The 13,112-nt window shown below is 44.3% G+C and overlaps 2 protein-coding genes across 2 annotated transcripts in view; one reads left to right on the top strand and one right to left on the bottom strand.

The window, feature by feature from the left end:
• SNU13 (small nuclear ribonucleoprotein 13) overlaps positions 1–11,495 on the bottom strand; it is a 16,941-nt gene extending 5,446 nt beyond the window's left edge. The window contains exon 1 of the mRNA XM_044679305.1: positions 11,405–11,495. Coding sequence (XP_044535240.1) covers positions 11,405–11,495 — 91 coding nt within the window. The remainder of the gene's footprint in view (positions 1–11,404) is intronic.
• Positions 11,496–11,648: 153 nt separating this feature from the next.
• Positions 11,649–13,112, top strand: part of MEI1 (meiotic double-stranded break formation protein 1) — a 75,708-nt gene continuing 74,244 nt past the window's right edge. Inside the window, exon 1 of the mRNA XM_044679304.1 lies at positions 11,649–11,801. Within this exon, the coding sequence (XP_044535239.1) occupies positions 11,649–11,801 (153 nt within the window). The remainder of the gene's footprint in view (positions 11,802–13,112) is intronic.

Genomic DNA, 13,112 nt, shown 5'->3' with positions numbered 1-13,112 from the left:
AGAGAGAGAGAGAGAGAGAGAGAGAGAGAGAGAGAGAATGCTGAGCTTCCCTCCCTTCGGCGCTCAGACAGGCCGAGAGTCGCCTCCTGAGCTTGGGAGGGCAGGAGAGGAGAGACATCCATTCTCAGGGAGGATGTCACAGACACGCGGGCGCACAGGTTGTCCACCTTTCTCCATGTGTTCTCAGCTGTGCCAACAGGGCTTTCCCTCTCTAAAAATGCCCTTTGTTATATGGGCCGGCTCTCTGGGAGGAAGACGTGGGATCACTGATGATGAAAGAGACAGAAGGCATCATTGTACAAGTGGGGAAACTGAGGAAAACTAAAGAAAGAAAGACTTTGGAAGTGGAAGAAGCTGGCTTTTCAGTGGGTCGTTCCCTAGCCTGCTCCACCCTGTGGGACTTCAGGGAATGATCGTCCTAGCCTAGGGGCTCACTCACAGTGTCTGCTCGCTGTTGGCTTTGTTTAGGGTGGTCTTTTGTAGCTTCATTAGGTGGGAAGGCAGGGGAGCCCCGAGGAAGCGGCTTTTTGGTTCTGAACCTAAAAACAGTGCCCCCTGACCAGCAGTATTGGAGGGGCAAGTACATAAAATTCTTCTAGGCCAGTAGCCTCCCAGAGCCTGGAGAGCAGGATGACCAGCTTTGAGGCCCTTCTTCTGCCCCTCCTTAAGCTGAGAGGCCTGGTCTCCCTTGGAGAGCAGTGGGCAAGAGCCAGAGATTCCATGCTTCCCAGGAGCAACATCTGGACAGCTGACAAGGCCTTAATAGTATGAGTTAACATTTATTGAGCACTTACTAGGATCGGAGCTTCCCAGCAATTTTCCTAGGCACGTTATTATCCTCATTTTACAGATAAGGAAACTGAGGCAAACTGGTTACTGAGGGCAAGTAGTGCCTTGCCTAGGATCACACAGTAAGTGTCTGAGGTCCAATCTGCACTCAGGAGTTCCCGGACTGCCCTAGCAGTCACCTGGGTCACCTGGCAGATATAACACCCTAATAGGGCCAGGGAAGAGACCTCTGGGGAACACTTTACACTCTCCCAAGGATGAAGGAAAGCAGATTTCTAAACACTAGCTGGATGGCCCTGAGCTGTGTGAAGTGCTTGTGGTGGTACCAGGAAGTGAGCATTGAGGCTTTAAGTCAGAATTGGGGGCCGAGCCCTGGATTGAGTACTTATGAGCTAAGCTGAGTGAGCCTAAGCAAATCCCCTCTACCTTCTGAAGCTCAGTTTCTCCATCTGTCAAATGGGACAATGGCCACCACTGTGGTTGCCTCCCAGGGGATATCAAAGTACCCACAGATCCAAGGGACAATTATGATTACTATTGTTGGTTGTTGTGTGCCCTCCGTTGTCTTCTCCTCCTTTCTCTCCCATCAAGAGGTTACATGAAGAATTCTGCATGAGGCGATGTTCCTGGTTGCAAGGCAGAAGGGTTCTAGAACTTGGAAAGTCATGGTCAGGACCTTGGAACATGTGATATAGGTTGGCAAAGTATGCCAGCTGGGTGGGCCTTGAACAGAATATTCAGGCTGGGAGGAGCTTGCCAGGCTAGAATGTCAGAGTTGGAAGAGGTCTACATCTTTCAAGAGGAGAGTGATCCTGAGGCAGGCAGCTAGGTGGCCCAGTGGACAGAACACTGAGCTGGGAATCAAGAGGATTCATCTTCCCAAGTTCAGATTAAGTCTCAGACGCGGACTGACTAGCTGTGTGATTCTAGGCAAGTCACCTCACCCCTTTGGCCTCAGTTTTTCTCATTTGCAAAATGAGCTGGAGAAGGCAATGGCCACCCCCACCTCTCCCAGCCCCCCAGTATCTCTGCCAAGAAAACCACAAAAGATATCATAAGAGTCAGGCAGGACTGCACAATCACAAGACCACAAGACGGGACACGTCAGAACACAGAACGTCAAACTTCCAGATGTCTGAGATCAGAATGTTGCAGCTGAGGGGGTCTTAGAACAGAGAATCTCTCTCAGAACTAGGCCCAGCAGTCACCAGGTTCAACCCCCCACTTTACAGAAGAGGATGCCAGCTGCCCAAGGGCACATGGGGAACAGGAAGCACAGAATGGTCAGAACCCCACTTTCCTGGTGCTCGGGTCTGGGAACTTGGATTAATTTAAAATGACATCTTGATTTCTCTAGAATGAATTTCCTTTGCAATCCTCAGTATCTTCTTTGGTGCTGTGAATGGGTCTGTGGACTTCTCCAGAATGTTGAGAACTTGGCCAGCCTTGCTTAGAAGGAGGCCCCTAAAGAAAGAAGTTGGTCAGCAGGCATTTCCTCCAGTGGGGCCAAGTGGAGAGAGTATAGCTTCTGGCCCTGCTTCTAGGGGCCCAGGGGCACATCGCTAGACTTTACTGGACCTCAGTGGCCTCCTTTGTCAAATGGGAAGGTTGGTCTGGGTCTAAGCCCTCTGCGCCCCTCCCAGCTCTGGATCTGTTATCTCAAACACAAAACAGTCATTTGGTTTTTATGGGGTTCAGTGTCTTTTTTTAAGGTCCTTTTTTCCCCTTCTAATTAATAGAATTTATCCACAAGGGTCCCAGCCCTTCCCCACCCTCCCTGCATCATAAAAGGCATGGTCCAGGAGGCTTAATACAAATTAACTCTGTCCTTTTTTTCACCTCTCAGTTCACTCTCTGCAGGTAACAGTCACAATTTATTCTTCTAGTATTAATTCTGTAGCTGTGCGTGATATTCTCTTGGTTCTACTCATTTTGCTGCCCATTATCCCATTTAGTTCTTTCCATGTTGTTGTTTTTTTAATCAGCCATTTTTAATCTCTTATGGCGCAGTAGTATTCCATCACAACTGTATACCACAATTTGTTCAGCCATTCCCCAACTGATGGGCATTCTCTTGATTTCGAGTTCTTTGCTGCCACAAAGAGGGATGCTCTTAAGAGTTTGGAACATATAGATTAGTTTCCTTTTCCCCTGATCTCCTTGGGGAATGGTATTGCTGAGTTTAAGGACATACATAGTTTTAGAACTCTCTTTGGAGTTCTAAATTCCAAATTACTCTCCAAAATGATTGGATTGGTTCACAGCTCCACCAACAATGTATTAGTGTTCCCATTTTTCCAATCCCCTCCAACATTTGTCACTGGTCCTTCTGTCATTTTAGCCAGTCTGATGGGCATGAGATGGTAACTCAGAATTGTTTGCATTTCACCAATCAGGAGTGATTTAGAACATTTTTTCATATGCCCATATATGGCATTGATTTAGTCCTCTGAAAATTGTCTGTTCATATCTTTTGCTCATTTATCAACTGGGGGAGTATGGCTCTTATTCTTATAAATTCAACAAAGTTTTCTAGATATTTCAGAGATGAAACCTCTATATCTCCATCTGAGAGGATCTCTATCAGCTTTTCCTCCCATTTTTCTAATCTTGGCAACATTTATTTGTACAAAAGTTTTCCCATTTAATGTACTCAGAATTATCCATTTCATATTTCACAATGTTCTTCACCTCTTGTTGCCTCATGAATTCCTCTTCTAGCCATAAATCTGATGGTAACATGTTCCCCTTTCTTCTGCTTTACTTATGATATCTCCTTTTAGGTCCAGATCACATATGTATCTATTTGGATCTTTGTGAATGGTGTATACGATACTGGTTTATACCTAGTTTCTGACAAACTGCTTTCCAGTTGTCCTCACAATTTTTACCAAATACTGATTTCTTATCCCCCAAACTGTGAAAGAGAATTCTTTATTGTCTATCTATCTTGAGTTAATACTAACTTAAGTATCCCTACTTAGTACCTCACTGTACTAAGTACTCACTTCAGTACCTAGACTGAAGACAGGATTAACTCTCCTTTGTCTACCTTTTTATTTAACCAACAAAAAGCTTGAAATAGAGGAGTTTGAAAGTCACTTACTAAAATGGGTGACAACTCCAGAAACTTGTGAATCCTTTGATAAGAGTTTACACCTTCAGAGGATGAGAGGTATGGATTCCAAACTTGTGAATCGTATGATCAGAGTTGACACCTTCAGCACCATAAAAGCAAGCCCTGAACTCCCTCAGAGCAGATTGTTTTTGAGAAGATAGTCTGAAGAGATTGTCTTCTGGAGAGAGTCTTCTGACTGGGGAAAGTCTTCTGAGGGAGCTTCGCTGGAGACTGTGGCTTGGATCATGGCTCTAAGCTCAGCTTCAATTTAGACTCTGATTCCTAGACTACTTTGTTGGGGGAGTGAAAAGCTGATTCCTTTCCTAGTTTCCTAAGAGACTAGCCTCCATCTTGGAGAATGTCTTGTAGTTACCAGCCTTCCTGGTTGAGAGCTAATTAATCTCTGCCTGGATTAAGCAGACCCAGAGTAAAACAGTTAGGTTGGTAGGAAAGATAACCTCTCTAACCCCCTCACATTTCTCTTCTTTATTGTTTTTTCTCTTATATACATTTGCAAATAAATTTCTGACTCAAGATATAATAAATACTGGCAACCAGTATTTTATATAATCATTGTCCAACCATTAATTTTCACCTTTACAAAACCAGAGGCACATAGAAATCTATGCTTTTGTCAAATACAAGAAAGCTATGATAATTTTTTGTCAAATACAAAGTTACTATGATCTTTTACTGCTGTTTGTTGTATTTAAGAGTTTGGATAATTACTCCTTAATAATACAATTTAAAATCTGGTACTAACAGGTCTCCTTGCTTTACCTTTTTTCTTCATTAAATTTTTTGATCTTTTGTTCTTCTAAATGAATTTTATTTTTTCTAACTCAAGAAAATAATTTTTCAGTAATTTAATTAGGATGACATTGAATAAGTAGGTTTAGGTAGGATTGTTGTTTTAATAATGTTGGCTTTGCCCATCCATGAATGATTAATATTTCTCCAATTATTTTGATTTGACTTTATTTGTGTAAAAAGTGTTTTATAGGAGGGCAGCTAGGTGGCTCTGTGGATTGAAAGCCAGGCTTAGAGACAGGAAGTCCTAGATTCAAATCTTGCCTCAGACACTTAGCTATGTGATCCTGGGCAAGTCACTTAACTGCCTAGCCCTTACCACTCTTCTACTTTAGAACTAATACACAGTGTTGAAGGTAAGGGTTTTAAAAAAAAAATAAGTGTTTTATAATTTGGGTTCATGTAGTTCCTGGGTTTATTTTGGTAGGTGTATTATACTCCCAGGTATTTTATTCTATCTTTGGTTATTTTAAGTAGAGTATCTCTTCTTGCAAGACTTTGTTAGAAATATATAGGGGGCAGCTGGGTAGCTCAGTGGATTGAGAGCCAGGCCTAGAGACGGGAGGTCTTAGGTTCCAATCTGGCCTCAGACACTTCCCAGCTGTGTGACCCTGGGCAAGTCACTTGACCCCCATTGCCTACCCTTACCACTCTTCTGCCTTGGAGCCAATACACAGTACTGACTCTAAAGACAGAAGGTAAGGGTTTAAAAAAAAAAAAGAAATATATAAAAATGCTGATGATTTATATGGGTTTATTTTTCATCCTGCTACTTTGCTAAAAAAAAATGGATAGTTTCAATTAACTTTTTAGTTGAACTTCTAGGATTTTCCACATAATATCATCATGTCATCTGCAAAGAGATAGTTTTATTACTTCTTTTCCCATTCTGATTCCTTCAATTTTTTTTCTTCTTTTATTGCTATTGCTAGCATTTCTAACTCTATGTTAAATATTATTGGTGATCACGGGCATCCTTGTTTCTCTCCTGATCTTATTCTAGTTTCTTCCCATTATAAATAATACTTGTATGGTTTTAAGTAGATGCTTCACATATAATTTTAAGAAAGACTTCATTTATACCCATACTTTCTAGTGTTTTTAATAGGGATGTGTTGTCATTCTCCAGCTTAAACAACCTCAATTCCTCCAAATAATACTTTGGCTCAACATCACTCAAGATGTCAGGTTCTATTACATGACTTTTCTTTTCTTTTTTTCTTCCCTTTTTTTATTTAGGATATTTTCCCATGGTTACATGATTCATGATTCCTCCCCAACTCTTTCTTCCCCACCCTCCCCGCAAAGCTGACAAGCAGTTCTATTGGGTTATACATGTATCATTATTCAAAATCTATTTCCATGTTATTCATATTTACAGTAGAGCAATCCTTTAACATCAAAACCCTAATCATATCCCTATCGCACTATGTGATCAATTCTATGTTTTTCTTCTGCATTTCCGCTCCCACAGTTCTTTCTCTGAATATGGATACCTTTCTTTCTCATAAGTTCCTCTGGATAGTCCTGGACATGACATTATTTTTCAAATGTTATCTTGCTTCAGATATTGACCTGTAACCTTTATGTCCAACAGAAAAGTTGCCCCAGCATCCATTCAGAGGTACTGCTACCAATCATTTGTACAGACAAGGAGAAATATTTTCATGACTGATCAATTTATGATATGCTCAGCATAGACTCACAGTTTGCAAAAACCAGTGGGCCCTGCTGATCTCATTTGCCAGACTATCTCTTGTTGGTGTTCTATGTCTTTAGAGGTGGCCACATCTCCCACTGCAGATGGACATCAGCTCCTAGAAGGCAGGGACTATTTTTGTCTTGGGTTCTCAGAGCCCAGCACTGGGCTTGGCACCTAAGAAAAGCTTAATAAAAGCTTGCTGAAGTTGAGGTAGCTAATTAGGATGGAATACTATTGTGCTATGGGAAATGACAAGCAGGATGCTTTCAGAAAAACTTGGGAAGATTTCATGAACTGATGCAGAGTGAAGTGAGCAGAACCAGGGAAACAGGGTAAGCCAACATTGTAATGATCAATTGTGAATGACTTGGCTATTGTCTGCAATACAAAGATCCAAGACAATCCTGAAGGGCCTAGGATAAAAAATGCTCTAGAGAAAGAACTGAGGAAGTCTGAATGCAGATTGAAGCATGCTTTTTTTTATGGTTTTTTTTTGGGGGGGGTCTGTGTTTTCTGTCACAATATGACTAATATGGAAATATGATTTACATGCCTGCTCATATATAATCTTTATTAAATTGCTTGCCATCTCAAGGGGAGTGGAAGGAAGAAACAGAAATTGGGGATCCAATGGTAAAAATTATTTGTGTATACTATTGGAAAAAATAAAATATTAACAAAGGAAAAGATATATAATCACAATCTAAAAAAAAAAAGTTTATTGATGGAAGGAACATTTCTTTATCAGAACTAGTGACTGAAAGATCCCCAGAGAAGTAGAATCCTGGGTCCTGGGAGTTTCCTCCCAAGGCCTTCTTCTGTCCTTTCCATTTTACTGAAATCACACCAATGAAGAGAAATGCACATTATCTACAAATGCCCGAGGAAACAAGTGGCAAGGTCAAGGCTCCCCAAGCAAGGAGAAGCCACTTGCTTCAAATTCACAGAATGCTACCAGTCATTTCATTGTTAACTTCATATAGAACAGGGCCTCTGTAAACCCAGAGCCTATGAACTTGCTTTTGAAAAATATTTGCGGGGGCAGTGAGGTAAGGCAGCACAGTGGATAGAAGTACCAGCTCTGGAGTTGGGAGGACTTGGGTTCAGATTTGACCCCAGATACTTCCTAGCTGTGTGACCCTAGACAAATCACTTAACCCTATGTGAAAGGGAATTCTTTATTCTCTTTTCCATTTTGAATTAACATTTTGTTAACATTAATTTAAATACCTCTACTTAGTACCTCACCAGACTATGAAGGGTGAATCAGACTTTCTTTTAGTATCCCTACTTAGTACCTCACCAAACACTAACTAAGAGTGTTCACAAGTCATTTGCTAAAGTGGGTAACAACTCAACCAGTCAGGAAATTGTGAATCCTTTTGATAAGAGTTTACACTTTCAGAGGTTGAGAAGTTGGTCCTGCAATACACTGCCCCCCCACCCCAGTGCTAGACAATTTGAAGGCTGTGATTTGCCCCTATGAAGAGGGGAAGGGATAAGAAGTCACTGTAAGATAAGAAGCCCTGAATTTCTGGGGGCTAGAGGTCGACTTCAGGAGTCATCTTTGACAGGTCATTGTAGTCTTCAACTTGAACTGCCTTTTTGAGGGAACTTGGGTGAGTGAATAGCTTGGCTTTCCTTTCCTGATTTCTGGAGAGAGATTAATTCTGGTCAAGGTCAAGAGTTAACAAGTTGTGCTGGGGCTGAGTCGAGCACTGGAGGAATATTTAATGTGATAGGCTAAATATCTTCTCTATCCTCTTTTTGTATTTCTCAACTTTCATTCTCTCCACCTATTTTGTAAATAAAAACTACTGAAAGTCATTTTGACTTGAGCTATAATATTTTAAATTGTTGACTTCCATATTATTTATAACTTTCATATATTTTAGTCAAACCCTTAATTTTTTTTTATTTTTATTTTGAATATTTTCCCATAGTTATATGTTTCATGTTCTTTCCCTCTCCCCCAAACCCCCAAACCCCACCTTAGCTGATGCACAATTCCACTGCAAACCCTTAATTTTAATTCCTTACACCTGATTGCTGAGCCCTTGCTGCTATTTTGTCTTAGAACTGATACTAAGACAGAAGGAAAAGGTTTTTAAAAAGATTGAATAAAAAAAATAAAAAGATTGAATGACTTTTTCATTTTTCTGGTTTTCTTTCTAATCTGATGTACGGGTTTTTTTTTTTTTGATTCAATTAAAAAGCTGATTCTGAGGCCTGCAAAGGCTTCCTCAGAATGTCAAGAGGGATTAAAGACCAAAAAAGATTAAGAGGCCGCCAGGTGGCACTGTGGACAGAGTTTAGGAGATGGAATCTGGAAGATCTGAGGCTAAATCCTGCCTCTGACCTGTTCTAGCCAGGTGACCCTGGACAAGTCTCTTCACCTCTGCTTGCCTCAGTTGCCTCATCTGTAAAATAGAGGAGGTGACAATAATAGCAACCTCCTTCCTAGGTTATGAGGAGCAAATGAGAGAACATATTGAAAGGTCTTTGCACATCTTCAAGAGCTAGAGAAATGCTAGCTGCTTAGGAGAATGAATGTATTACTAGAATCAGGAGACCTGGTGTCAGTTTTTGGCTCTGACACTCCATGGCTCCAAGTTCCTGGGTCCAGAAGCCTCTAGAAAGTTTCTCCACAATACATTATTGGTGATAGTTCAGGGATCAGCATAGAGAATGGAGAGGGAGAGAGAAGTCTTGAGTTCAAGCTCTGTCTGGTAGATCCTGGGCAGTTGTGTGCCCATCCCCCCCCCAAGCCCCCTAGGTATCTGAGGCAGGTCTCAGCACCCAGCACATCTCAAGAAGACTATAAATGACAGAGGCAGGGCTTAATCTACATCGGTCATGTCTGACTGGCAGAGAGAATGGAATGATTTGCCGTTTCCTTCTCTGGTTCACTTTACAGATGAGGAAACCAAGGCAAACAAGATGAAGTGACTTGCCCAGGGACACATAAGGCTGGTTTTGAACTCAAGTCCTGATTTCAGGTCACCGAGCAGGATTGTTTTGGGAAATTCTAAACTAAATAGGCAACATTGCCCTTGGAGTCAAGAAGCCCAGGGCCCAGGTCTTGCCTTTGACAGCCATTGGGTTAGAAAAATGCTCAGTCCACAGGGCATGGCAGCACAGGAAGGCTCCCTAGAGATTCCTGCTGTCAGTGTGACCAGTTGAGCCACTTAAGTCAGTGAGAGAGGCTAGAAGGAATCTGCACACCAGGACTTACTTACTGGTTCACATGAGACTTCAAGGACATGCCAACAACTTGCATGGCTTCGAAGTAGACTTCACAGTGTACCTCCTGATGAGGAAACTGGTTTTCTGAGCTGCCTAAGGAGGTTTTGCTGCCTTCCCACTTCCTGACTGGCATGGCCTAGGCGTTGATGAGAAGAGATCAGTGAGGCAAGGCCCCATTCTCTGAGCAGTTGTTCTTTTTTCACCTGATGGACTTGGGGGTCTCTCTGGATCGTTTGAATTAATTGGAAAACTGGCTGTGGGCTCCTGCTTGGGCCCCCAAGCTCAAGCTGAGCTGCAGATACTTTGTGTGATGATTCAAATTAAAGTCTGCTTTTTTTTTTTTGGTAAAAAAATAAACAAAAAACTCAAGGTCAGAGTTGAACCCAGGTCCTCCCAACTGTGGGCCTAGGCTCTCTAACCACTGAACCACTTGGCTGTCTCCTCCTTGACTGGATCTTCTAGGTCATGCCTAGTTTCTGTGAGTGTCCTCTAGGGCTCTATCCTGCCACCTCTTTCCTCTTGATGTTATTGTGCTTGGTGATCTCATCAGTTCCCTTGGCCTTTAGAGTTTAAGTTACCTAAGCATCAAAAGAAGCATTATGTGATAGAGTCTCAGATGGACTGGAAATAAAGGGTCAGGTGTAAGATTAAAAAAAAAAAAGTAATGTAAGCTCTCTGAGGGCAGAGGTTCCTTCTGGCAGTTAAAGCTCTTTATAACCAAGGCCCCTCCTAGCTCTGCAGTCTTCTTTTATTATTATTATTATTTTTAAACTCTTACCTTCCATCTTTGAGTCAATACTGTGTATTGGCTATTGGCTCCAAGGCAGAAGAGCAGTAAGGGCTAGGCAATGGGGGTCAAGTGACTTGTCCAGGGTCACACAGCTAGGAAGTGTCTGAGGCTAGATGTGAACCCAGGACCTCCTGTCTCTAGGCCTGGCTCTCAATCCACTGAGCTACCCAGCTGCCCCCTGTAGTCTTCTTATACCTTACTCCTTAACAGAGATATTCTTCAACCCAGTGACATGGGACATTCTGGCTGTTCTTGAAACAAGATCCTTTGTCACTGAGTCTCAGCATTTTCTCTGGCTGCCACTCATGCCTAGAATGCTCTCACTATGCTCTTCTCTCCACTCCCCCCTTTTAAATTTAAATTCATACCTTCTGTCTTAGACAGTTGGGGTTAAGTGACTTGCTCAGGGTCACACGGCTAGGAATCTGAGGCCAAATTTGAACCCAAGACCTCTGGTCTTCAGGCCTGGCTCTCCATCTCTTGAGCTCCCCCACCCCCAGCCCGTTTCAGGTCCCAGCTCAAATAGGAAGCCTTTCCCTACCCCCTAGTCCTGGTGTCTTTGTTGTATTGTTTTCTCCAACTTCTGTCTAGAACTCCTTAAGGGTGGAGACTCTATGCCTGGTTTTGAGTCTACAATTTTCAGTGGACGACCCGGTCGTGTCACAGTATGGGCGCCTAATAGATGCTCACTGTAGACTGAATTCTTAGCTCTAGTTTGCTTGGCCCTGAACCTGCCACGACTGGCCCGCCCCGCCCCGCCCCGCCCCCACCCCAGAGCTGCGTTTCCCCGAAGCCCCAGGGACCAAGGCCACACCCCCTGATCTGCGGATCCTCGCCCTTACTGAGAGTCCCTGTGGTGTAGGTAGGCAGAACTGGCTGCCCTTTAGAGGCCTTCCAGGGCTGCGGCTCTGCCTGGCTGTGCTCCGAGGGATCCCACGGCCTTTCAAACCTCTCCAGACACGTGGCTCGTAGCCCACATGACCACGAAGCACCGCCAGACGCGCAGGTGCATTTGGCCCCACTGCTTGCGCAGATCCCATTCTCCCAGTTAGGAGGCAATGGGGGCAGCTCTGCGCAGGCGCAATTGGCCCCGCTGAGTGCGACTGCGCAGAGCCACCACACAGCGAGGCCAAGTGCGCGCGTGTATATCCTGTTCCACTTGTGCTGAGGCGACCGGTGGTTCCAAGGCTCGGATGGAGGGGAGGGACGAGGAAGCCGCAGGAGCGGCGCTGCTGCTTTACGAGCGGGCCCATTTCCGGCACGACCCGCGGTGGCTGCTCTCCGGGCCGCCGCGCCTCTGCCTGGCCTGTGCCCTGGAGCTGCTGCAGCCCTCGAGTGGGGTCTCGGTGCGGTTCTCCACTAAGGGCCTCGTCTTTCTGTTTTCCATTGCACGCGAGTTTTGTCTTCACTTCCTCCACTCTGGCGCATGCGCCTTCCCTGTAGGGCCTGCAAACTTCTTTTCTACTCCCTGTGGCCCTGCCTCTTGCCTAAGGCTGTGATCTGTGCTTCTCTCCGTTTCTCTATTGTTACAGCTTCCATGTGTCCCCCGCCACCCCCCACCCCCCATTGCTGGAAGTCTCGCGAGCTTTCTGGACACTCTGCGTCTGTACACACGCACGTTCTGCCACCCCATGAGTGAGAGAATGGGGAGTATTTGTGTTCTTCCCACTTTACAGAGGTGGATCTGCCAAGGGCCACACAGAAAGTGTCTGGGATGGACTTTGGGGGGCAAGTCTTAACAGATTCCAAGCCTGGAGCCCCCTGAGATAAGCCCACTGGGACCTTTCTCTTTGTGGCCAGGCAGGGTCCTCAGCCCTCCCTCTGTACTTTGTATAACAGGCCCCTTTTCAGAGTTTCCAGAAGCAAACTTCTGGGAGCGCCCCCACCCCACTTCAGCCCCATTCCTGCCTTTTCTCTGCCAGGATTCCAGGTGCCCCCTGCCCTGCCCTTTCCTGGCACCCAGGCTTCCCAGCCTCAGCTCTGCCTTCATATCCTCCCTTGCTCTTTCTGCAGTTATCCATTCATTCAGGTGCCTACTGTGTGCCAGACACTAAGCCCTGGGGACATAAAAGTAAACCAGTTCTTGTTCTCAGTACTCTGTCTTGTGTGCTAGGCTCTGGGGAGAATCCTCACCCAATACTTCCTTTATTAACTAGTTGGCCTGAATGCTAAGCCCTGCCTCAACTCCTGAGCCTCAATCCTTTCCCTGGGCCCCTTCTTCCCCATCCAAGCCCCTCTTCTGTTCCTAGCCTACCCCCAGTCCCCAGAACCCAACACTCAGTGTCTACATTCATTTAGATTCAGATCTCCCTTCAACACTCAATGATCCCTTGGCCTCTTTGCCCTTTCTGAGTCCATCACCCAAAATTGGGTCTTATAATTGATTCAAACAGAGATGAAATGGGTGAGCAAATGATTGTAAGGAAAGGGGAGCTGATAAAAAGGCCAGAGAACAAAACAAACTCTAGGGTAGCTTGAGCTTTTATGATTTAATGCTCAGATGCCTTTTCCCTTTAATGAACTGGGTTCTGCAACCAATGGACTTCTATTATGGTAGACTGTTGGTTTGTTGTTCATTTGGGTTGGACTCTCCCTGACCCTGTTTGGGTTTCCTTGGTAGGGATGCTGGAAAGGTTTGCCACTTCCTTCTCCAGCTT

This window comes from Gracilinanus agilis, chromosome 5, assembly GCF_016433145.1.
Source record: "Gracilinanus agilis isolate LMUSP501 chromosome 5, AgileGrace, whole genome shotgun sequence".
Lineage (NCBI taxonomy): Eukaryota > Metazoa > Chordata > Mammalia > Didelphimorphia > Didelphidae > Gracilinanus > Gracilinanus agilis.
Note: the sequence above shows the minus strand (reverse complement) of the source record. Positions and strands in the feature narration are given on the sequence as shown.